The sequence below is a fragment of the Protopterus annectens genome, chromosome 1.part1 (assembly GCF_019279795.1).
Source record: "Protopterus annectens isolate FY-2018-M chromosome 1.part1, PAN1.0, whole genome shotgun sequence".
NCBI lineage: Eukaryota > Metazoa > Chordata > Ceratodontiformes > Protopteridae > Protopterus > Protopterus annectens.
The window spans coordinates 798530812-798558410 of NC_056726.1; the positions used below are offsets into that span (position 1 = coordinate 798530812).

Here is a 27599-nt window from a genome sequence, read left to right on the forward strand (position 1 = left end):
CTGCAGTTCTGCAGAGCCTCATAGACACTCCTAATGCTATTTAGCTCCAGCCTCCCAACCATAGCTTTGGGATTCAGCCCAAGTGTAATGACTGCAACAGTGAAACACGAAGAACATAGTACAGTTGTGTACACTTACCATAAATGTAGATATTCGAGTGTATTCACTGTTGCAGTCCAGGTTACCCACCCACCATCCCCCATATCTTTGCTGCAACTTATCTGCACTTCTCTAATCTATACAACCTATGTGGTGTATTTGCTTGTAGATGAAGGTACAATATATTTTGGTGCATGCATGCTTTATTGGCATATTTTTAGCCTACCCTTTTGGGGGCACTTGACATCTGGGGCAAGAAAAACTGAAGAAAATGGCGTTGACTGCATCTTTTATACCCCTGGCACACTGACGTTAGGGAAGAGGCGACAGCAGCCGACGCCAGACCTAGACTTTAGAATTCAGGCCGAATGCAGGTAGGCTGCCAGCAGGATAACCCAAGTGTAATGACTGCAACAGTGAATACACTCGAACATCTACATTTTTGGTACACAACTGTACTTTTCTGTTAGCCTGGGAACACCAGAGAAGTGTGAAGAATGATGTCATGTGAAGCAACTCTGTGTTATCAATTTAAAGAGGGAGAATCAGAGAGCTCAGAGCATTTGTCTTTTGGACATCCAGCATCACCAGCACTGTCCTGTGTCTAGATGTAAGTAGGATTTTAGAACTGTGTTTTCTCTTAGATATAGCTAGGAATTAGGAAGATTAGACTAAGTGTTTTTCTGTGATGTCAGAACTTTTCTACGGTATTATTTTAAGTATTTTTCTGTGATCTCTGAACTTTTGACTAGCACTGTGTAGTAAGAAATATTTTCTTGTGTTTTTATTATTTATTATTAAATATTTTTAAACCTTTCAACTGTGGGTGTTTTGTGTAGAGATAATTTAAACTCTTAAGAGTACTTGCATGTCTTTGGTAAAAGCGTACAAAGCCACTCCAATAGCTTTAGCCCTGGGCTACACTACCTATTTGGATAATAATATTGCACAGTAATAACTGGAGACCCTTTAATAAGGGCCTTTGAGCAGCTGATAAATATTAGTGGGTTGTGGCAGCTGGTACTACCTTTTAGACTGGGCAGAAAAGGGGTACAGCTGGAGAACCTGTGCCAGCCTTCCCCAGGAGTGCCTGTGTGGTTGCATAAACTCTTATCTCAAAGTGTGTGTGTGTGTGTGTGTGTGTGTGTGTGTGTGTGTGTGTGTGTGTGTGTGTGTGTGTGTGTGAGCTACTTGGGCAGGGACACAAAGAACTGGTTGGACAGAGAAGTTGCTGGAGATTTTAGCTTGGCCACTAGGCTGAGATCTGGACCCTGTAGCTGTGCCGGTGGGAAGTGTTATTGGGGACCTGGAGAGAAGGGGAGAAACCAGCCCCAGACTGACTGTGATCTCTGTGTGCTCTTAAGGGAAATTGTACTTTACTGTGTTTGTATTTATAATCCTTTCCCTATATGGACACCCCTTACTGGTGTTAGTGGTGAGGACTGAGACTCCTTGATTGCTGGGCCAGTGCACAGGCATCACATATTAATTGTTTGGCAGTGGTGGGATATCCACACCACATATTAATTGGTTGGCAAATACTAATTGACTTGTAGTAGTGTGGGTAGAGTGAATTCCTGTTGCTTGTATACAGTGATCACTAAAGGTGTTTTGTACTCTAAATCAGCCATGCAGTGAATACTCAGAGTTCAGATCACAATTGTTCTATTTCTTTTGTTAGCTTAGTTAGTCAGGGAGAGCAAGCAGCATGTCATCAGAGAAGTACAGAAAGCTGACAAGGAGCCAGCTGGTTGAGATGTGCCAGGCTAGGGGACTGGTGCATGGAAACCTGACTAAGGCAGACATGATTGCAGCTTTGGTCACAGCTTCATCAGAGAACAGCAACCAGGAGGATGATCAGACTGGGAGTGGAGATGTACCACCCTCAGAGAATGGACAGCTCAACCTTTCTGCAGAGGACTTAAAAATCCATCTGGAGCTAAAGAGACTTGAGTTGGAGGCCAGGTGTTTGGAAATAGAAGCAGTTGAGAAACTGAGACATCTGCAGGCTGAGGAGAATGAGAAACTGCTATGCCTGGAAGCTGAGGAATAGGAGAGGCAGAGGCAGCATGAGAAGGAGATGCAGACTCTTCACCAGAGTCATGGAGGAAATGGGAAAGGGAGTAACTGGACCCCATAACCACAAAAGGTCAGTTCAATTTTAACGCAGTTTAAAGAGGGGGATAATTTTGATAGTTTCATTCATATGTTTGAGAGGGTATGTTAACAGTATGATGTTGACCAAATGCTCTGGGCACGGTTCCTGACTCCTTTACTCCATGGTAAAGCTGTAACTGTGTTGTCTAAACTTCCTGATTGTGAATATTTTGATTATACTGCTGTTAAAAATTACTTGTTAGAATGTTTTAAGCTAACACCTGAAACATATAAGAAAATGTTTTGTGAGCATAGATGCAAGGCAGGTGAAAGTATGTGTGAATATGTTGCTAATCTGAGCACTTATTTTCATAGGTGGGTGAGTGGATGTCAGGGAACCATTTTTGAAGGGCTGGCAGACCTTTTGGTGAGGGAACAAGCCCTTAGCACTTTGCCTGAGGACATGAGGATCTGATTAGCTGATAGACAGTGTGCTACTTCAGATGAGTTGGGGAAGAAGGGAGACCTATACCTAGCAAGCAGGGCATCCCTGCACAAGAAAGGGACCCCCAGTACTGCTCATGGGTCTAAAGGAACCCATGGTGGGCAGCACAGACTGCCCCAACAGAATCTGCCAGTAGCAGGGGAAGCCACTAGTTCAGGTTCACGTCCAGGACCTAGGGTTAAATGTTTGAATGGAACCAGTGGAGCCATGTTGCATACAGATGTCTACGGAGGCAAGGTGGGGAAGAAAAGTTGAGAGAGCCAGTAAGTGGGAAAGACAAAATGCCAATAGTAGGTTGTCTTGAGACAACAAGGGTACCGAACTACCATCCTTCAGATGTCCTGATAGGGAAGGATTTGGATGGGGCAGTACCATGTGCTTATGCAGTTACACGCAGTCAGGCTAGGAGACAAGCATGTGGGTCTGGTAGCCTGGTAAGACCCAGACAGACTGCATACTTGCAGCCAGGACTGGTGAGGTGGTTACTTCTGGGAGGGAGCTACTCTGTAGCAGTGAGACTGAAGGTGATCCACAGCTGCGTGTGGGTACTGATGTTCCCTTGGACAGAGTGACTGCAAAGGTGGAGGTGAGTAGTAGTACCCAGGCTGATAGTGAGGCACCACTGCCAGAGGATGCCAGACTTCCTGTGGAAGGGGAGCTGAGAAGGGTTACTAAGAGAGCATTGAGACAGGCTCAGCTTTCAGACCCTACATTGCAAGGCCTGAGGCAGGTCGCTATTGAGGACTTTAAGGAAGGATATTCCTGAGTACATCTGAACCAAATGCAGCTCTGCCCCTAGAAACCACATCTAATTTGTAATGAGCAATAAAAATATGAGGATTGGCCCAGGTTGTGGCTGCGCAGATATCACCTAGAGAATCTCTAGACAAAAAGCTGAAGAAGTAGCCATAGATCTTGTGGAGTGTGCTCTTGGTGGTTTGGGTAATTAAATGCCGAGTTTAGTATACATAAAAGTAATACAGTCAGTCAACCATTTAGCTAATGTTATTTTAGAGACTGAATCGCCCAATTTTTAATACAAAAAGCACAATCAGTTCTGTTTTTCTAAGATATTTTGTTCTATGTAAGTAAAAATGTAATTGTCTGTCAGTGTCCAGTAGGGTAACATATACTCTCCTTTATTTGAAAAATTTGGAAAAAAGACTGGTAAGTTGATAGTTTGATTGACACCACCTTAGGAAGAAAGGAAGGGTTGGTTCTTAAGGATACTCTATTTTTATGGAAAATCAAGTAAGGGGGCTTAGACAACAAGGCCTGCAATTCAGAATCCCTTCTGCCAGAGATAATGGCTACTAAAAAGGTAGTTTTCCAAGTTAAATATTTTAGTTCTGTTTTAGCTGAAGGTTCAAATGGAGAGTGAGTTAGAGCTTCCAAGACTATATTTAAATCCCAAGGGGGATCTTTAATAGGAGGTCTAAGGAGAAAGGTTCCTCTTAGAAAGGCTCTACAAAGTTTGGAAAATGCTAGAGATGAACTATTTATTCCAACATGAAAGTTGGAGATGGCCACTAATTGCACTTTAACGATAGAAGAGCTAGCTCCATCATTGAAAATTGCTGCTAGAAATTCCAGAACTTTGGAAATAGGAGCAGAAAAGTGGTCTAATCGATTCTGTTTTCTGATGGAAGCTTTATGAGATGATAAAAGAATATAACAGACTGGGAAGGAGAACGGGTTGTCTAGCAATCACTAGAAGTAAAGAAACCATGCAGTCAATTTTAGGCCTGGAATTTCTGGATGAATTGCATCTGTCGGGTGAGACCGAAGGTCTGGAATTGGATCTAGGATCCAAGAGAGGTGAAGAAAATGAGGCCGAAAAAGGGAAACCAAATCTGATGAGGCCAATAAGGGGCGATGAAGATTATTGTGCTCTTCAATTGAGATGCTTTATGAAGAAATTTGAGGATAGGCATAAAGGAGACCAGCGGGCCAGTCATGAAGTAAAGCATCTTTTAGTGACTCCCGCGGTGGGGGGGTTGAGGACAAAGAACCGGCTGCACTTATTGTTGAGTGGAGATGCAAAAAGGTCACAGTACAGTCGATGCCATCGATGGAAAATCCTCTCTGCCACCTTCATGTTGAGAGATCACTCATGAGGCATTAGAATAGATCTACTTAACTTGTCTGCGATCACATTGGGCTTCCCCCAAAATGTGCTTTGCTATCAGAAATCATTTGGATGAGATTGCCCTTTGCCACAAACTTAAAGTTTCTCAACACAGGGTGTAAAATTTGGTTCCCCTTATTTGTTGATGTACTACATCACTGACATATTGTCTGTTTGAATCACAATAGCCTGGAGGGGAGAAAGTCTTAGAAAGCCTGCAATGCTAAGAGGACAAGTGTAACTTCCAGGACATTGATATGTGTGTTGGCCTCTTCGGGGGACCATGTGCCTTGGACTGTCCTTCCCCAGAAGTCCCCCCCAACCAATCTGGGAGGTGTCTGTGGTCATTATGGCCTTGGGCTGGGGAGGAACAAAGGGGCAACTTTCTTGCACTTGACTCGATTGTATCCACCATAGGGGATATTTTTTGCAAGCTTGAGTTATCTTTATCTGACAGGACAGAGGACGGTAAAAAATGGACCATTGAGTAGCTAATGTCCATTGAAGTATTCCCATTAACAAATGACAAATAAATAAATAAATAAATATGGTACCTTGATAATGGTACTAGGATGATTACTGCTGACATGGACCCTAAAGCTTGAAGGATTAATTGAGCTGAGAGAGGACAGTTTTGGATGATTTTCCTGACCTGGAATTGAATAGTCTGAACTCTTGCCAAAGGGAGAGATGCTGTTTGTGTGATCATGTTGAAAGAAGCACTGATGAATTTTAATGTCTGTGCTGATTCCAGATGAGATTTGTTGTAATTGATTGAGATACCCAGATGGGAGCATATTTGGATTTTGTAAACTCGGGCTTCTATCAGTTGATATCTTGTCAGAGCAGTGATGAACCAGTTGTCTAGATACAGAAACACTCAGAATTCTTGCAGCCTCAAGTGAGCTGTCACTACTGCCATACACTTGGTGAACACTCTGGGGGCTGTGGTGATCCAAAGGGCAGAGCTCTGAATTGGTAATGACTGGCTCCCAGTCAGAAGGGCAGATATCTCTTAGAACATCTGTTCATTTTGATATGATAGTACACATCCTTAAGATCTATTGAGCACATCCAATTGTCCTGGTGCAGAAAAGGCAGAATAGACTGACTGATTTAGATTGTTGAGATCCAAAATGATCTCAAGTCCCCCGTTTTCTTGGCACTAAAAAGAATCTTGAGTAAATTCTGGACTCTGTCTAGTCTGGGAGACCTGTTGGATGACTCTTTTTTTCTAACAGCTTGTCTATTTCTGTAGCTGCTACCCCCTCTGACTGGGTGGAACATCAGGAATTTTCTTTCAAACCAGAGGAGGTGGATGGGAAAATGGTATGATGTAACCTCTGGATATTATCCTCTGTACCCATGAATCTTTTGTAGTTTTTAACCAGGCTCTCTGATGCTGGGATAAACAACCCCTGACCACCTCCAGAGATGGACAGTTGGGCCTCCTTTAAGGAGTGCTAGTAGGATTTGTCAGAGAAGGAATCTCTCAATCATTGGTTTTTCGGAACCCTCTACCACAAGGGTGATGTCTTCTGTTATAATTCCCCCCTCTGCCCCTGGGGAACTATCTTCATGTGGCTCTTGAAAGGGACCCTGGGATTTCTTGAACCACATGTTTTGACCTCCTTGTTGATTCCTAGAAAAGGTTATTTGAATGTCAAAAAATATACGCCCACAACAGACAGGGTTTTATCTTCCTGCTCACACCTGGAGAGTATGTCTTTCACTATGGGGCCAAATAGGGAACTTCTGTCAAAAGAAGCATTGATGAAAGAAGCTCTGAAGGGTTCTGCAAAGTCACAGAAGAGCATCCAGGCATGCCTCATGATGGAAATACCTGAATCCGCCACCAGTGAGGTACCTTCTGCTGCATAAGAGCCTGAAGGACAAATTGGGAATGGACAGAAAGGAAGCCAACTGTGAGGCAACAGTGCTCTCTTCCTTGGAGGATATGGTCCCAGAGAGGGATTTGATAAGTCCTTTAATCAAGTCCATCTGGTATCTTGTGAATTGTTCCAGATAGTATAGTGATTGAATGGCAAAGGTCGCTGAAGCATAAACACTCTTGCCAAATTTGTCCAATGCCCTAAACTCCCTGTTAGGAGGATGTATAGAGGAGCTCTGTTCTGCTAGTTTCTTCTTGGTGGCTGCCTCTACGACAGTGGCATCAACTAGTACTCCTTTGCTTGAATAGATTCTGTCCATAGGTGGTGCCAGGATCTTGTTTGGTCTGTTGGGTATTGTTTCAACAGTATCAGGCTCTTTCCATGCACACTGAGAAATCAAATCAATGGGCTCATCAGTGGGCAGAGTTACTGAGGAGATAGACGGGCCAGCACCAAAAGCCTCCAGGAATACTGATTCCTCTTGGAAAGGGCTGTCAGTAGAGTGACAACCCTTTGCTTTAGCAGTTCCAGGGTATCTCCAAATGAGACGTCGTTGGGTTCTAATCTTCAAGACCCTTCCCATTCATCAAAGTCAGTATCTTCAGTGACTGACTCTTGAGGAGAGTCTAGGTGCCTCTTTTTGCACTTTTTCTTCCTGGGAACTTCTTTGGTGGGATGTTCTGGAGAAGTGTCGGAAGAAATCGGTATACCCTGTTAGGTATCCTGTTGACTTATTTAAGCTGCCTGTCCCTGTGGTAAGGATGATTGAGGCTCAAGACTCAGAAATGAATGGGTTGGGGAAGTTGGAACCGAAAAAGGTAGACAAGTTCTGGCTCTAGGAATAGAGAAAGCTCTCCCCACTACTTCAAATGCCGAATGCCTCAGGGAGATGGACACCAATGGCTCCAAAAAGTCATTCTTATGAGCCGCAGGTTCCCTCCGCTCTGCAGGTAAAGCACTTGAGGAGGGAGTCGAAGCTCAGCTGTCCAACACTGAGGCTCCAACTGCCCACCATGAGGTTCAGACAGCTTCGGAGCTGACTATGACAACCTTGATCCAGTACAAAGGAAATTAAAATACAAAAAAGGATTCTTAATGAGAAGAACTTAACACTAAGAAAGATTGTTATAAAGGATAATATAAGTCATTTTACAACATGATATCTGAGGTAATTTAAAGTTCCTTGACAGATTAAATAAATACTGGAAGTTATATTAATCTTACTGCTAGTGACAGTTTCTGCTTACAGAGGGGTAAGCAGTATAAAATTAGGTAACAAGAGGCAGTGTGGAGATAGAAGTAGGGAAGGCGGAAAATTAGTCAGGTTTACTGCAAGGGCATAACCAGTGTGTTTTAAGATGTTTGAGCTTTTGCTTAAAGAGTGACAGTGAAGGTAGTAGAGTTAGATCAGTTGGTAGAAGGTTCCAGTTTTTTCCAGCAGTGTTGGAGAAAAGGAAGTCACCTGCCAAATTATTGGACTTGCTTATGCTAGCAAGCAGTTTGCTAGAAGAGCATAGGGAACTGAGATTATTATAGGGGGTAATAAGGTTAGAGAGTATAGGAGTATTTTTTGGTTGGTAAAAGATCTTATGGACAATGGTAAGTTAGGAAAATATCAGAATGTTTTGTAGTTCAAGCCAATCTAGTTGCTTTAGATTCTGACAGTGGTGAGTTCTAAATGCATTACCAGTGGCAAATCTGGCAGTGTTGTTGTAGGAGTTAGCTAGTTTGAGAAGATTATTTCTTTTTGGGTTAGTATATATAGGTGAAGCGTAAAGAAGAGTTAAGATTAAATGAGAGTGGGCAATAGTGGTTCTAGCTGTTGGAGTTAAGAAGGGGTTGATTCTATATAAGGAGCCCATTTTTCTGTTTACTGTTTGTATGGTGTTATTTATATGGCTATTGAAGTTGAGATTATTGTCGACTGTGATTCCTAACAGTTTGGTGGTAGAGTTGGGGGATAAGGGTGCCGTTGTTGGATTTCACTGAGAAATCTATAGGGGAGGACCTACAGGTAGGTATAAAGAGTAAGAGCTTAGTTTTTGTTGGCATTCAAAAGGAGGCAGCATTTCAAGAACCATGCCTCTACTGAGTTGAATACCTTCTGAGTCAGTGAATGTAGTTCTGAAGTGGAGTTGGCAGAACATATGAGCGTAGAGTCATCAGCATATTGTATGCAGGTGGCCTAAGGGATTGCTACATGAAGGTCATTGATGAATAATGAGAAAATAAGAGGTCCTAGAATGGAGCCCTGAGGGACTGCAAGGGTGACTGGCAGGTGGGATGATAGTTTGTTCTCCCAGAGAACTGCCTCTTGCCTATTGGTGAGGTAGGACTTAAACCACAGAACAGCTTGGGTGTCTAGAGAAAGAGATTCAAGTGTATTTATAAGCATGGAGTGGTTTACCATGTCAAAAGCTTTTGAAAAAATTGATGAAGAGTGCAGAAGAGAGGATGTTGTTCTTATGGTTTCTATTAATGGACTCGGTGAAAGATAGGAGAGCGGTGGTGGTACTATGAAATAGCCTAAAGCCATGCTGGCAGTTAGCCAGTATGTTATGTTTAGTTAAGTGGTCTAATAGCTGATGGTGAATGCATTTTTACATAACTTTTGCTAAGGGTGAGTAGAGCTATACGTCTGTAGTTGGAGTAATCATTAGATTTACCACCTTTATGTAGGGGGATAATGTGGGAGATTTTCCAGATGTCTGAGATTGTTCCCTCATTAATGGTTCTGTTTATAAGGATGGATATAGGAAAGGCAATTACTATGGCTGCTTTTTGCAAGTATTCAGAAGGTAACTGGTCTGCTGAAGGAGTACAAGGCTTAAGTTTTAGGATAATTTTGTAGATGAGAGTGGTAGAGATGGGTTGAAATTGGAAGGTTGATAGAGAACCAGGTGTAGAGGTAGGGAGACTTGAGTTGTCAATGAAAAGCTGACTGGCTAGAGATTGTATGGCCTCTGTGAAGTAGGTGTTGAAGGTGTTGGTAGTTTGATGTGGGGCTTTATGATCAGTGCCTAGAGGGGATGGTTTACTAGAGTGGCCAGGGTGAAGGAGTCTATTTATGCTAGTCCAAATTTTCTGGGGATTATTTTGGTGAGTTTGCTGTAGTTTACAATAGTAGTTCTTTTTGTCAGTGAGTATTGCTTTTTTTGTAATATTTCTCAACTGTCTACAAGTTTGTTGTTCAGGGGTAGTTCTGGTAGCTCTCCACTTAGCCCAAGATTTGTTCCTAAGTAGAATTTTCTGTCTGGTTTCTTTTGAAAGCCAGGGGGCTGGTTTGGACTTAATTTTAATAGATTGTTTAGGTGTGTGCTCATCGCAGATTGCTAAAAATTTAGAGTTAAAATATTTAACAGCCTCTTCAAGTGGGAGAAGTTTTAGAGGATTCCAGTCACACGCATTTAGTTCATTTTGGAATAGTACAGGGTTAAAGTGTTTCTTGGTTCGTGAGATCCTGTAAGTAGGGGTGTTAGAAATTTCATTCTTTTTGCCTTATAATGTAAGTCAGAGTATGATCACTTACAACATCAGGTAAGGTTCCTACTTTATATGCTTGTGAGTGTTTATTAATAAGTATCCAGTCTAAGGTGCACTCTTTTTTGGTTGGTTTGTTAATTCTGGTTGTGGAGGTGATTGTTTAAATAAAGCCATGAATATTAATATGTGAGGAATGGCTTTTAGTATTGACAGTTTTCCAGTCAGTATTGAAGTCACCTAGTATAATTGTTTCTTGTAGGTAAGTTGAGGACCCCAGCTTAGAATATTTTCTATTGTATTGCTGGGGGGTAGGTAGATACAGTTGATGTAAAGGGATTTGCTAGGGTTGAGTTGAAGTCTGGAGATGAGGACTTCAGCCTTACTGTCCTGAGGTTGGTTATAACTTATAGAGGAGATCTGTAGCCCATTTTTAAATAGAAGTGCTACTCCCCAACCCTTAAATTTTATGCGGTCTTGTGCCAATATGTTATAGCCTGGGGGGATTATTTCGTTATCCTTAGTTCCAGGTTTTAGCCAAGTTTCTGTAAGGCAAAAGATGTCAAAGGAATGAATATCAAGGAGGGCATGGAAATGGGCAACTTTGTTATTGATACTGCAGATATTGAGATGTCCTATTAGTAAAGAGTTGAAGAGTCTGGTCTGGGTTGCAGGGGTTGAGGGTGTGGTGCAGTGAATATTAAGTGGAGGCATTGGTTGGGCTGGGGTTTGGGTGGATGTCACCATCTTTTAAGGTGGGGTTCTTTAGCCTTGAAACTGTTTATATATATATATATATATATATATATATATATATATATATATATATATAGCTAGTTTGATATTTCACATTCCTTACTAAGAGGTTGTTGTACTTAATGTGTGTGAGTAGATGGAACTTGGCTAGCAGGTAGCAGGGAGTGGAGGTAATGTTTATGTGAATATGGGTGAGGGTAATATTGTGAATGGCTGTTTGTTTTAGAGAGTAGTTAAGGTGGTAGTGATTCACTTTTGAAAGAGGTTAGGAGATAGGCTGAGGTGAGGGTAGGTATAAGTGTGGTTATGAGTATTAAGTTGGTTAGGATAGCTTTAGTTGTAGTCTGCATTTTGATACGGTTGCCTATACAAATACAATGGAGGTTAGACTGGGATAAGATAATAAAATAAATAGTAAGCATGGGAGAGACTTTAAGGAGCGGGCACTGGTAATGGTGTAAGATATGGAAAAGCACTTTAAGTAGAGACACTTGAGAGAGTTGGAAGAGAAGAGATGTAGTTAAGTGGAGTAGGTGGTTGGAGCATTTGATTGGTAGGATGGGAGAGAGGGTGTGGTTTAGGAAGTGTAAGTTAAGGGCCACTGGGGGTGTGTGGGAATTGGGGTAGGGAAGGGTAGCAGAGTGAGCCCGCAGGGTGAATGGAGCGGGTTTAAACTAAGAAGACAGGTTTAGAGGGAAAAGAATTAGTAAGTTGGGAGGTAAGTCCAATGTAAGGTATCTAGGAGGTCAGGGACTAAAATAGCAGAGGGAAAGGAGAGCTGACTAAGGGTAGTTTCAGAGGCAAAGGAATAGGTACAGGGAGTATCAGAGGCAAGAAGGAGACAAAATATGGTTTAAAGGCTAAATTATGCAAGCAAAGTAACTAATGGGTAATAAGTTAGGGACTAGGGCACCAGGTAAGTTAGGGACTAGGGCATTATGGGAAAGGGAGGAGCTGGAGAGCTTTCATTGATCAACAAGCTAGTACAAGCAGCTAAGTCAGATTCGAGGATCAGATCCGACCCCAAGAGTTGAGGAGTGAATGAAAATTGACAACGTCAGATCAGAATGTTCATTAACAAGGAATTGTCCTTATCTGTTAGCTAGGGTAAAGGGTATACTGTGTGGATTAAGCAGACTGCATGTGCAAGAATCTTCTAGGTTTCTGTTTCTGTCTCTGTCCTTATAAAGTTGAAAATAGGTACTGTTTTTGAAACAAGTAAAGTTTCCGGTTACAGTAGAGCCATTGTTACATAGATGGGAAAGTACTACCCTACTCCAGACTGCATAACATTCCCTCAGTTTGGCTGGCATTTGTGTAACACTGCAGAAGGGCATGGTTATCCTAGCAATAGAACACCCTGATGGCTGCTTGTCTGACAGCCACCCAGCATTCAGTTCTCTCCCCCATAGTAGGGGAAACAAATGGGTCCAGGCTGTAGCAGAGCATATGGATTGTCATCAAGTATGGATAGACATGAAGGATACAAAAGTGTTCTGAGGGAAAAGTCACAAGAGAACAGTTAAGATTTATAAACAAATGATTCCCCACATGACTAACCATGCTGCTTTTTTATTAGCACTGAATTAAAAATAACTAGTTTAGCCTTATAAAATGATTTTAGAATTATTTAAAAAGATGCATTTTCAATAAACTGTTCCCTTTCTTCTTTTGTTAATGTGCCTTGAAATAAAATCAGACAGTATACTATCTATAAAAAGTATGGTTGCTTAATTATTTGTTTACTGTAACATTCACAAATTATATTTTTTGTTATATTGTTGTTATGTGTCTGGGAGTTCATTCATTAATTGTTTCACTTTCTGATATCCCCTTTATGCTTTGCAAGATCACAGGGGACATAAAAGTTATCAGATGTATGTACATATAAAAAATATGGCTGGGATAATTATTCTTCACAGTAGCTTGGATGTACCTGGCTTCAGTTAACATGATTAAATACAAAATAAACACTTGACCTGCAACCTTCTAACTAATCTGCTGGCTCAGGTTTCAAACCTGGACTGAAGTCTATATATACCACTTATCACGTTATTTTCGATTTTCTGTAGTTAATTCCTAGATTCTAAATGCTATTACTTGACATTTAAAATTCAGTATTTGTGGTACTGCCAGTTACACACACGTCTGTGTATAGTGACTGTAACCCTGAACAGTGAGTTTTCTGCTGGCATAGCTGCTATGGACTCTGTTCTTCAGCATGTATATTAATGCTTTATTCAGTTTATACTGTTCTTATGAGATGACTATCCAAGTGCCTTTGTTTAACTTAAGCATTTCAATGCATACTGGATGGTAGAGGAGGTATATCTGCTTAGCAATTGTACCTCATAGCTCCTAGTCTTACATCTCACAGTCCAGCTGGAATACCCTCTGTGTTGGCGTCTGCATCTAATTCCCGTGCCTCTGAAGGCTTCTGCCAGTTGGAACATGTTCGATAGGCACGCTGTTAAATGAACTGGCATTCATTTAAGTTACTTGTAGGTATGCAAGCAAAGTGTGAGTGAGTGTGCATGTGTCTGTGTGTGTCTGTGCATGTGTGTGTACATGTGTTTGTTTTGGGTTGGGAAAAGCAGCATTTTTCCCCTCACTTTAATGTAGCCTGCACCAGCACTGGTGAATGCATCATTAACTACCTTTCTATTTAATACCCTGACTGAATCCACCAGTCAGTGATATTCAAGACCTACCTTATCTGTCAATGTGAGGAGGGATGCCTGACAGTTGCTGTATCTACTCCCATGGCTGGTTTCATTGCAACCATTATTTTGTCATGTTCCTGGTGGAACATAGTTCATGGTATTGATATTAACATGTCCAACATTGAGCAGCATTTCTTGTAAAATTCTAAATGGCTACTCCTGCTTTGTTAAATAGCAAGTAAAGCTATAACAATTCAAATTATTTGAAACAATATATTTTTATAGTACAGCTATTTGCTGTCCTTGTTGGTTAATAGTGTACTTAAGTAATAACCGATGATGTGGTTTGGTATATTGAAGATTTACTCATGGTTGGTGTGGTTTAATCATGAGGATGAAACCCGAGTGATTAAATAAAGCCAGCCGTGGGTAAATTTCAATATACCACAACCACAGAGTCAGTTACTGATATTATACAATGACATTATTTAAGAAAAAAATACTTACGTTTCTTAAATAATGTCTTTGTATAACGGCAGATCACTTACGTTCCCATGCATACCCAGTACAGCAATGCTTTGAAAATGAAGCAACAGAGAAAAGAAAGTCTCCATTGCTCCTTTTTTTTTTTTTTTTTTTTTTTTTTTAAATTAAAAAAAAAGTTTGGGCTACTTTATGGGTAGGAGAGAGACAGAATGGAGGAAATGCAAAGAAAATCAGGTATGTGTCTTTAGTTTTAATTAACATATCTGATTTTCTTTGTATTTCCTCCATACTGCCTCTCGGGTATGTCAGGAGTACAGACTATAGGTTTTTTTAAATTTTTGTTGGAAAAAAAAAATAAAAGTTTTGGAATATACGAATGGAAAGAAGTCCGGGTGACTGGATCTTTTTTCATTGGTATATTCTGGGATTTACAACGGGCACGCTGGTTGGGATGGCCAATCAGCGTGCACATTTTTTAATACTAATGCCAGTCATTGCATAATGGGGAATAAAGCAGATGTCACTTACTATTTTGTATCAATTTCCAGCAACCCATTTCAAACGGATAACAGTAAATTTAAGTAATTTAACTTGTGTATGGGTGGCCTAACTTTCTGAGTATGCCTTGATTGAAAATGTTAATTTCCATTTCACCCCTGACAACAGAGCAAGACAGAGAGTTGGGTTTCAAAAATGTCCACCTGACTGCAGGTCCCTCTGGTCTCACTTCACAGTGTCCACACACGCACACACACACACACACACACACACACACACACACACACACACACACACAAAAAACCTTTCTACTTCCCACATGTTGAAGTCAAACACATATTTAAAAGAACAGACACACTGTAAAATCCCTGTCTTCATAGTTTTAGCTTCTGTTACTTGCCTGTCAGATGCTTTTCTGAGAACCTTTTTTTTGAGGGGAATCTGCTACCTCCTGTTATCAAGTGCTATAAGAATGAACAGTACTTCATTGATTGTTTCATGTATGCCTCTTTGGCCAATTTCATATTTGTTTGGCTACCATACATCATGTGGGGCCTTAAGAAAGGCAAGCATACTACTGTTAACATAAGTGGCCAACCCTGTTACTTAAATAATTATGTCTTGACTTCGATTAGTATGAGTTTTGATTGGAGAAGCATTGTGAAATGTAGGTAAGAATGATAATTAGATGAAATTAACTTCAAATTAGATGTAGACAAAAGGATAGCACATCTTACATTGTAAACTTTCACACAGAAACAGGTATGCTTTCATCTAGGTAACAGTTTGTGATGACACCATGTGCAGGTTTGTGGTGGTAAGTAGAAATCTTCCACTGAAGTTTTTAGAAGTAGGACAGTTTCTTATCTTCTAATGTATTCTATACTGTCAGAGGGCAAGCCAGTTCACTCTTCAAAGTAAAACACGTATCCCAGATTCCCATAATGAATTTGTGATGGGAAATAATTGGTTTTAAATATAGCTACAATGGCCTCTTTTCTGGATCTTAATTTTGTTTCTTTTCTTAAGACTCTCACTTCAGTGTATGAGTTTGAAATGTTTTCCTAAAACCACTTTCTGAAACATTGCTATATTTCTGTTTCTCTAAAGGATCCTGATAAATTTCAGTTTGGACGTACCAAGATATTTTTTCGTGCAGGCCAGGTAGCATACTTAGAAAAACTGAGATCAGACAAGTTCCGCGCTGCAACAATAATGATACAAAAGACAGTTCGAGGCTGGCTACAGAGAGTGAAGTACAAGAGGATGAAGAAAGCAGCTGTTACAATCCAACGATATGCACGAGGACACCTAGCTCGCAGGTATGCTAAATGGGCTTCATAAGGATTGCTGCTTACCAAACAGAATAATAATAATAATCTTTGAGCAGTTTGACTATGTTGTTTGCACATTATTAATATTTTTTTATCTTCTAGAATTCTTCCAGTTGCTCCTCCACCTACATTGCACTTGTCTACAAAGACATGCCTTGTTTCTGCAACATCTGCCACATAACTGCAAGTAATAGTGTATAACTGCAAGAATGGGAAGCATGGCCTCCATGGTGCTTCTTGTGGGACACTACTATTATGCCAGTTTTCTCTTTCATCACTGTAGCATCTCAAATGACATGTTTATAAATGTACTTCACACTAGCAGTAGCTCCAGTCTACCCAGAGATCTAGTGCATCGCTCTTTGTACACGACAGTAGTAAAAAGTCTCCATCTCATGCTCAATGAAAGCTTGTGTGCCAAACTGCATTAGATTAGATGAGGATGACTGAGCAATCTGTATTTAGTCAAGATTCTCTTGCTCTCCCCAGCTGACCTTCCACCTTTTCTGTTTCTTTTTCATTCACTGGCATGGATCACTGCCATGATAATAAACAAAGAATCAGGTACTGCAGGCTAAGGGGGGACACATTTGTTTCACATTAAAATGGTTAAAACTATAGCAGACCAGTCTCGATACAATATTTATTTACAATTTAATATTTTCACTAATGCAGTCTTAATGTTAACTGGCTTTGCGCTGGTACAAGGCTACATGGCTTAGACATACCACTTCACTTACTTGCCTCATCCCAGCTCGTAGTTCTAATTGAATGTGTCTGTCTTCCTTGTGGAACCATGGTGTATGAGCCTACACTAATATTTATTTGGTTACTTCATGGACGCCTGCAGGCTTGCCGTATGCAGATTACGTATGGTTATTGAGCCATAGTACTGGTAGCAGAAAACACAGCGGTGATGGTTTTCAGAATGCTGAAATAAGTCAGCATTGAAGTAAGCTGATATATAGTTGTTCAACTACCAGTACTTCTCCTGATGGCTGGGTTTGCACTTCAGGGATTCTATGCATCCTAATAGAATGACCCTTACATACATGATATCTTTGTAAAGAGTACACCTTTAATGTTTACAAAACTTGATTCTTCCATAAGATAGATACTTTTGATACACCCATATAGCAAAACATTCTGAATCTGTATAATTCAGCACTGACAATAGCATTCGTGCAGTGAGCCATAAGCTACACAATCTCCAGTAGTATGGGGAGAACTGTTCTCTACTCCCAACCTACAGCTGTGCTGTTTTTTTTTCAGTAGTTAATACAAAGTCATCTATATCACCTCTTATTTGCACAATGTGTGGCATCCCAGCTGCTCTGCTTAATGGTAGCCATATATTGTGTTTGTGTGTATGAAAGAGAGAGAAACATAAGTGTGCATGTGTGTGTGTGTGTGTGTGTGTGTGTGTGTGTGTGTGTGTGTGTGTGTGTGTGTGTGTGTGTGTGCATATATTTAAGTTTATATATAAATATGTATGTATGTATATATATATATATATTTATATATATATAAAATATATATAAGTATAGAGAACTATAGATATGTGGATATGTATATATACATGCACGCGTATATGTGTACAAACACACACACACACACATATATATATTATATATATATATATATATATATATATATATATATATATATATATATATATATTATATCAGTTACAGTCAAGTAATCAAGCAGTTAAGTGCTTGAGTGCTGTAACAACTGTCTCAGGTGGTCATGATTGCAAATACTTGTATGCTGTATTGTTGGAGTACAATTACTGACAAGTGAGTTGTTCCTGGTGTAATAGTGATGATGTCAGATATCTGAGATAAGTGTGTGTGTGTGTGTGTGTGTGTGTATGTTTGTGAGCATAGAATTAGTATATCTAAGTAAGGGTGATGTGGAGGGATACAGGGGTTTGACAGTGTCTGAAATAGTATGTGTTTATGTGTGTATGTGTTTTTGTATGCATGTTAAGCTAGTATTCAAATTTTTTGTGTGGAGGTTACGTATGTGGATGATCAGCTGAACAAGTGTTTTGATGGGTGTACACTCAATCTGTTGGGTTACAAGTGAGTGCGGTTTGATCATTGTAGACGTTGATCTTCTGTCATACACTCAGATAGAGAGATATTAGGACACTGAGCAAACTTGGATCTATAATATATAACATTAAGTATCCTGTCTTTTTGCTTATTTTTTCGAGTTATTTATAGCACTTTGCCTGCTGTATACTTTTCTAGCTAGTTTCACTCTGTGTGAGGTATTAACTGGAAACTTTACACTTTTATTAAGCATCTGTTTGGGTTGTTTGATTCAGTTAACTTGTTTGCAGTTACAAACTTTCTCTAGAGGCTCCTTTATCTGTTTAAAACTTTCATTTAAAGGCTCACTGCTGCTTTTCTGCTGTGAGAAACATTTCTGCAGTTTGTATAGTTGGTGGCTTTGCAGTTGCCCACCCCTACTGTAAATATGATCTGGGACACTCCTCCCAGTCTAGTGTTATTACCTCATTCTACCTAATACAGGGAGAACATTTGAGAAGGCCAATCCACTTAGTTTCTGCTCCTCCTTTCTCTCTTTCCACTTAAAAAAATAAATAAATTTTGAAGCTTGTTTCCTGCCTTTCCTGTGGGTAGACTACTCCGGATATAGATTTGCTGTGTCCAGGACTGCTTGTGGGCTTCTGAGCCCCCAAGCCTTTTTGTGTTGGAGGGAAGCCTTCTAGCTTAATTTTGTTTCTTAGAACTAGCCAGTTTTTTAGTTTCAGCACTCGTCTGTTTCTTTGAGTTCAGCACTTGTTCAGAACTCGTTGTAAGCACTAAATAAGCTACAAATTACTACAGCACTCAACTTTCCTCACTATATCCTCACAAAACAGTTTCTAGTACTTAACAAATAAGCACCTATCCAGGCATGTCTAAGGGTCAGCTCCTGTTGTTTTCTCCTGTCTACCTGATGAATCTGGGCATCTTGGGGCAATGCAGCAATTGCCTCATGTACACAGACAACCCTCTCCTCCTACCACCCAACACTACAACCTGTGAGAGATGCACTTATATAGCCAAACTGGAAGCAAAGCTCTCTTCACCCAAGACTGGACTAGACAGTCAAGAAGAGAAGGTTAACACTTGCACCACACCACACTCATCACATAATCCCTCAAAACCTACACCACCAAAACGCATGCATAGAAACACAAAACACACCCCTACATTCACGGAGGCTCTCAGTAAAAACCTGCCCAAGCAACAGGGACCTCCAAAGCAAAAACACAAGCAACCTCAACCCCCCCCCAACACAACCCAAAAGACACACAGCCCACAAACTCAGTGTGCCACTCAACCACAGCCCATAAGGCATAACAACGTACCCAACACTCTAGTCATAGGTGACTCTATAGTCAGCACACTGAAGTTCCACTCACCAGGCTAAACAAGGAGAAAGTTACTGTCAACTGCCTGTCAGGTGCCAGGATCCACCACATAATTCATGCACTCAGGTCACTCCACAACAAGTACAAATATGACTCTGTCATTGTCCATGTTGGCATGAATGACCTGTGACGTACCTCCCTGGACTACATGAAAAGGGACATGGAGGAGCTGTCCGATCTTGTAGCCCAGGCAGGTGTGACCCTAGCCCTGAGTAGCATCCTGCCATCACCCAGAATGATACCACAGTACAAGGACAAAATGATTGACTTCAACAATTGACTAAGCTTCTGGGGTCATTCTAAGGGGATCCAGTATCTGTCTGCCTGGGATGACTTGATCGACAAACCACGATGCTATGCCAGAAATGGCCTGCACCTGTTGCCCCTGGGATTCCAGATACTGGCTAAGGCTCTAGCCACCCCTATAGTGCCTTTTTTAGGCAAGGTTCAAATGACAAATTCACCACCATAACAGGTGCAAGCAAGCAAGGGTGTTGCTACTCAGTGCTAGAAGTCTAAACCTCAAAATGCACTCATTCGAGGCACTCCTTAAAATGGAGAACATCAACATCTGTGCAGTGACAGAGACCTGGTTCAAGGCGCCAGAGAGTACCACTGCATTACCAGGCTATAATTCATACAACAACCAAAGAAAACTGGCAACTTTTGCTGTGAGCTACAATCCTTTATTCCATAAAGTGCTTTTCATTCAGATACAATCCTTGAACTTCTTCAGATGGATTAGTCAGATACTAAAAGCATTTAAATACTGTTTCAAATTAGTCAAATGGTATCAGCTGTAAAAATTTAAAGTTATATTACCCTTTATACTTAATGGTTAAAATCATCCCTCATTATACCATTTAAAAACATTACCAACTATATAAATTCATTAAGAATAATACTAAGAACAATAAGCCTTTCTATTAATATCAAATACAAGTTACCTATATTACTATGAATAATAATAATTCCCTAAAATTATTTAAAATACAAAAATAGTAATAAAATAACATATGTTCCAGCAGCTGCGATGCATTTCACATCTCATAACATTATGACATGAATTTAACCTTGTTTGAAGACATTTAACAAACCTAAACATACTACCTACATAAACTTTTCATTTTTAATCTTGGCATAATTGAGCACATTTCATTGAAACCAGGGTCATTATATGCATACAAACGTATTTGCCATATTAGTTTGAGCCTTTCAAGTTCTAATTCAATTGCCCCCCCCATATTTGTTGGAACTTGGTCTAAAACCCAAAATTTAAATTCATGTTCAGGGCATTCTTGGATATGTTTAGCTAATGCATTATCCTGGCTAAATTTTTTGATACTGTATATATGATCATACCCTCAATCTCCGTTTTGTTTTGCCAATATAATACTTAGGACAGTGTTGACACTTAGCTAAATATACGACCATTTTGGAATTACAATTATATTTACCTCTACTATACAATACTTTCTTATTGTGAATGACTATTGATAATCCCACATAAATGTATTTACAATAAGGGCATCCCAAACATTGTTGCATGCCCTTATATTTAATATGCGTATTTTGAATATTTTCAAATAAATTCTTGAAATTTCTCTCTCTCTTCATGACAAATTTAGGAGTTGATCCTAATTTCTCCAATAACTCTTTGTCTTGTGTAATGATGCTCCAGTTTTTACATACTATATTCCTAATATATCGAAAGTCCATATTAAACATGACAACAAAATTTACATTTATATTGTTAACTCTGTTGTCATTAGGTAATATTTCCTGTATTGGTTCTGGAGTATTATTAGAGAGTACCTCCATTAAATTACTATCCATTCTATTTTGATGTAGGATAGGTTTATACATTCCACTAACTCTTTTATCTATCACTTCAGTTATAATTTCATCTAAAAGGCCATCAGGGTATGCTCTTTTAGTAAACATTTGTCTTAACAAATTACATTCAGACAAAATTCTTCCTCTCTACTAATCATGCGTGCTGCTGTAACCAACTGTCCTTTAACCACCGACTTTTTTTGATGGAAAGGGTGTGCGCTTGAGAAGTGGAGAAATGTGCTAGAATAAGAAGGTTTTCTATATATCTTCACTTCAAATTTCTTATCAGTATCATTTTTAATCAGTAGAATGTCTAAATATGCTATTTCCTTTTCATGAAAGTTATATGTAAACTCCAAAAATTCAGTAGTTTGATTAAAATATTCTACCATTATTTCAGCTTGGTCCTTATTACCTTTAAAAAGAATGAATATATCATCCAAAAATCAGGTAAAGTATACTATTTGTGACTTTATGTGGTCTATAGTAAATATATAATTATGTTCCCAGTGGTTCATTACCAAATTGGCGAAGCTAGCGCCACATGGGGACCCCAGTGCCACTCCTTTTGTTTGATGGTAAAAGTTGTTTTTGAAATAGATATAATTATATGATAGTACACTATCCAATAATTCTTCTATCAATGATATTTCTGTTACTGGAGCACCCTTATTCTTAAGATTAAGGGAAATCCACTCAATACCTAGGTCTTGGGGTATTGACGTATATAAATCTCTTACATCAACTGTAAGAAAATTGCAATTATCATCAAATTCTATTTCATTCATCTTCTCCAAAAATATAAGGGAAATTAACATCGAAAATGTGACTGTAGAGTCTACAAATCAGCATGACATCATAGACCCCCCACCAATTACTTCTCCAGTTATTTCAACTAATGACCCTGGTCTACGTAGAAGTGAACATTTACAGAACCAAAATTCCAATACTAACAGAATTAATGGTAGGACTAATAATAAACAGTGGTCCAATATCCAACAGGGTTTTCAGAGGGGGAGAATACAGAACAGACGGACCCAACGCAAGAAACACAGCAAATGGAGATAGTTGAGGCTTGTATTCAAAATAAAGTCTCAGTTACCATGAACTCTGAAGAGGACTTTGCTGTTTATAACTTCTCCTCAGTAAATGTTCATACTGACTTAGTAAATGTATTGGCAAAAGGCCTTACCTTTGTACCATCAAGAAAGATGGATGTTACCAACCATATAATAGACCTTAAAATGTATGTTAGGAAATTAAACCTACAGGTATTATTGGGTAATATGGATAGACTATACTTAGACGAATACAGAATTCCCAGTACTTTTAACCCATCGTTACACAATTTACTGTGTACTTTTGAAAAAGTATGCAAATTGGATTTTAGACATCATAATGTATGGAAAAGGGTATTAACCTCTGAAGGGAATTTAACAAATTATGAACAAGAATGTAATGAATTTTTGAAACAGTCTAAAGTCAGAATTATGAAGCCTGATAAGGGGGGTGGATTAGTTTTTATGGACCCAATTGATTATGAGAATAAAATTTAAGCTTTGTTAGCATCTGATTCTTATGTAAAAGCTTCACTCAATGAATATAATCAAGCTAACCAGAGAATAAAAATATATAAGAAACAGCAACCAACAGCAGCATCAAATTGAATGAAACAAACCACAAGAACAGGATTCAGGATACAACAGATTTATTCCGGTACCTATATATTAATGATTTATTCATAGAAGGGTGAATTGATTTGAATATGTTCAATTATATGATTATGCCAGCACCTATAGCCCCTATGATTTTTGGAGTCCCTAAAATTCATAAAAATCTGACAAATTCCCCCCTTAGACCTATTGTAGATGGCAGGAATTCTGCAACCTATGCATGTGCAAAGGTAATAGACACAATACTTAAGAAATATGTAACTAACGAGGTAGGAATATGTCAAGACTCATGGTCATTTTTGGAGAAGATGAATGAAATAGAATTTGATGTTATGAATGAAATAGAATTTGATGTTAAATGCAATTTTCTTACAATTGATGTAAGAGATTTATATATGTTAATACCCCAAGACCTAGGTATTGAGTGGGTTTCCCTTAACCTTAAGAATAAGGGTGCTCCAGTAACAGAAATATCATTGATAGAAGAATTATTGGATATTGTACTATCATATAATTATATCTATTTCAAAAACAACTTTTACCATCAAACAAAAGGAGTGGCACTGGGGTCCCCATGTGGCGCTAGCTTCGCCAATTTGGTAATGAACCACTGGGAACATAATTATATATTTACTATAGACCACATAAAGTCACAAATAGTATACTTTACCAGATTTTTGGATGATATATTCATTCTTTTTAAAGGTAATAAGGACCAAGCTGAAATAATGGTAGAATATGTTAATCAAACTACTGAATTTTTGGAGTTTACATATAACTTTCATGAAAAGGAAATAGCATATTTAGACATTCTACTGATTAAAAATGATATTGATAAGAAATTTGAAGTGAAGATATATAGAAAACCTTCTTATTCTAACACATTTCTCCACTTCTCAAGCGCACACCCTTTCCATCAAAAAAAGTTGGTGGTTAAAGGACAGTTGGTTAGGGCAGCACGCATGATTACTAGAGAGGAAGAATTTTTGTCTGAATGTAATTTGTTAAGACAAATGTTTACTAAAAGAGCATACCCTGATGGCCTTTTAGATGAAATTATAACTGAAGTGATAGATAAAACAGTTAGTGGAATGTGTAAACCTATCCTAGATCAAAATAGAATGGATAGTAATTTAATGGAGGTGCTCTCTAATAATACTCCAGAACCAATACAGGAAATATTACCTAATGACAACAGAGTTAACAATATAAATGTAAATTTTGTTGTCACGTTTAATATGGACTTTCGATATATTAGGAATATAGTATGTAAAAACTTGAGCATCATTACACAAGACAAAGAGTTATTGGAGAAATTAGGATCAACTCCTAAATTTGTCATGAAGAGAGACAGAAATTTCAAGAATTTATTTAAAAATATTAAAAATACGCATATTAAATATAAGGGCATGCAACAATGTTTAGGATGCACTTATTGTAAATATATTCAAGTGGGATTATCAATAGTCATTCGCAATAAGAAAGTATTGTATAGTAGAGGTAAATATAATTGTAATTCCAAAATGGTCGTATATTTAGCTAAGTGTCAACACTGTCCTAAGTATTATATTGGCAAAACAAACCAGAGATTGAGGGATAGAATATATGATCATATATACAGTATCAAAAAATGTAGCCAGGATAATGCATTAGCTAAACATATCCAAGAATGCCCTGAACATGAATTTAAATTTTGGGTTTTAGACCAAGTTCCAACAAATATGAGGGGGGGGGGGGGCAATTGAATTAGAACTTGAAAGGCTCGAACTAATATGGCAAATACGTTTGTATGCATATAATGACCCTGGTTTGAATGAAATGTGCTCAATTATGCCAATATTAAGAATGAAAAGTTTATGTAGGTAGTATGTTTAGGTTTGTTAAATGTCTTCAAACAATGTTAAATTCATGTCATAATCTTATGAGATGTGAAATGTATCGCAGCTGCTGGAACATATGTTATTGTATTACTATTTTTGTATTTTAAATAATTTTAGGGAATTATTATTATTCATAGTAATATAGGTAACTTGCATTTGATAGTAATAGAAAGGCTTATTGTTCTTAGTATTATTCTTAATGAATTTATATAGTTGGTAATGTTTTTAAATGGTATAATGAGTGATGATTTTAACCATTAAGTATAAAGGGTAATATAACTTCAATTTTTTACAGCTGATACCATTTGACTAATTTGAAACAGTATTTAAATGCTTTTAGTATCTTACTAATCCATATGAAGAAGTTCAAGGATTGTATTTGAACGAAAAGCGCTTTATGGAATAAAGGATTGTAGCTCACAGCAAAGGTTGCCAGTTTTCTTTGGTTGCAGTTGTTTCATTGTTTTTGTAATTTTATAATTCATACCACACCTTTCAGCCACCTAACCTGGACCGAAAAACTAAAGGCGGAGGCATGTCCATATTCATTAAGGATATCCACACCTCCAGGCTAGTTGCTCAGCATAATGCATCCAAATTGTAGCTTGCTACAGATCCCCCAACATGCCCCAGGATTCCCACTCCTCATCTCTTGATACACTGGAAAATATTAGGATACAACCTAACACCCTAATAATGGGTGATTTCAACTACCCCACCATTAACTGGGAAAGCTACTCATGTACCAACTCTTGTGCACAACGTTTTCTGGAATTCATAAATTCCAATGACTTGGATCAACTTATCCACACCCCCACCAGGGGCAGCAATATCCTAGACCTGGTTATTACCAACATGGGCAACCAATGCTCCACACCAGAGGTCAATTCTTCATTGGTCAGATCCGACCACAAGCTAATCACCTAGAAATCCACATCCATCCCCCACCCCCCATTAAGGAAACCACCATAAAAAAATTCTCCAAAGCCAACTTCACGCTTCTTAAGACAGAAGTGGCAAACTTCACGACACCCATGCTGACAGACAATAGAGATATGACTGCTGAATCCTTCACAAATGCACTTTATAAGAACTTAGACGAGTGCATGGATCGTGCAATCCCTAACAGAAGCAAGATGCTATCCTCCAAAAAAAGCAAGCCAATCTGGTGGTCCCCTGCCATAAACAAACTCTACAACAGAAGAAAGAAACTGTTGCAAAAAAGAGTAAAATCCCATGATTGGAGGAACTCCCTGGTCAGCCTCAGTAAGAAGCTGAGATCCCTCATAAAATCCTCCAAAGCTAGTTACGACAACAAAATTGCCACTGACTCTAAAGACAACCACAAAGCATTCTATAGCTATGTCAAGATTCTCAGTGGCAACACTCAGATCTGCTCTGAGTTAACAGTGGCACTAAATATACAGAACCAACGGATATTGCCAACATCCTGGCAGATAGGTTCAGTTCTAACTTTAACCCCCTCTCATCCTCTGAAGGGCCCATTTCTGTATCGGAAGAATGCAAAGTTCACACACTCTCCAAAGCCAAGAACACAGCATCCATGGGACCTGACAACATCGCAGGCTGCATTCTACATGAACTACAGAACGAACTGGTACCCCACCTAAGTACCATGTTCAATCATAGCCTCACCTCATGCTATGTGCCCACTGAATGGCGTACAGCGACGGTTATCCCACTCCACAAAGGGGGAGCCATCATGGACCCCGGAAACTACCACCCCATTAGCCTGATGAGCCTGGTCTGCAAGACTATGGAACGTATCATCATGGAGCTTATAAACAATGGCATTGGTAATCTCCAAACTCAGGACCCAACCAGTTCAGGTTTGTAAAAGGCAGATCATGTCTCCTAAACCTGATAGACTTCTTTGAAGCGGTCACCAAAGCCGTAGACGAGGGTAAGGTGGTTCATACAGCCTATCTAGTTCTCGCCAAGGCTTTCAACACCATCCCCCACTCTGTAATTATAGATAAACTCACTAAACTGGGTATAAATCCCTATGTCACAAGATGGGTTGCCAACTGGCTCACTGACAGAACCCACACTGTGAAAGTAGCAGACTCCAAATCCAACTTCAGACCAGTGACAAGTGGAGTACACAGGGTTCAGTCCTGGGTCCTCTCCTGTTTGGTATCTACTTCTCTGAAGTACAGGCTAACACAGAAGGTCTTTGGCTAATGAAGTTCGCAGATGACTACAAACTAGGAGCCATAATCAAAACTCCAAAAGATGTGGACATCCTACAAAAGAGCCTCACTGAGATAGATGCCTGGTGTCAAAGCCACGGCCTCAAACTCAATGCCAAAAAGTGCATTGTCATCCCTTTTGGTAAAAACTCTGTACCCATGAATTACCACATAGGCGGTAGTCTACTTAACACAGAAAGTGTGATAAGAGACCTTAGGACACAGGTGGACAGTAGTCTCTCCTTTGATAATCACATCGCAACAGTAGTCAGGAAATCCTTCTACGTGGCACACCTCATCACAAAAGGTTTCTCATCCAGGAAAAAAGAGGTCATTGTTCCCCTGTACTCGTCACTCTTTAGACCCATTATAGAGTACAATGCCCCTTTTGGTATGTACCTCACAAGACATCTGCAACAACTGGAAAGGCTGCAGAAATACCTCACAAAGAGGATTACCAGCCTCAAACAAATGCCGTATGCAGACCGTCTCAAATAACTGCAGCTTTACTCCGTCACTTATTGCCTACTCAGAGGTGATCTCTGCCTAACACACAAAGCTATGTCAAACCCAGAGCTTTTGGACATGTTCCACTTAAAGAATCCCAG

At 39.3% G+C, this 27599-nt stretch overlaps 1 protein-coding gene across 2 annotated transcripts in view; it reads left to right on the forward strand.

The window, feature by feature from the left end:
* Positions 1–27599, forward strand: part of MYO5B (myosin VB) — a 3346216-nt gene that overhangs the window by 2429414 nt on the left and 889203 nt on the right. For both annotated transcript variants that reach the window (XM_044078265.1, XM_044078275.1), the window contains exon 19: positions 15715–15926. In XM_044078265.1, the coding sequence (XP_043934200.1) occupies positions 15715–15926 (212 nt within the window). The remainder of the gene's footprint in view (positions 1–15714; positions 15927–27599) is intronic.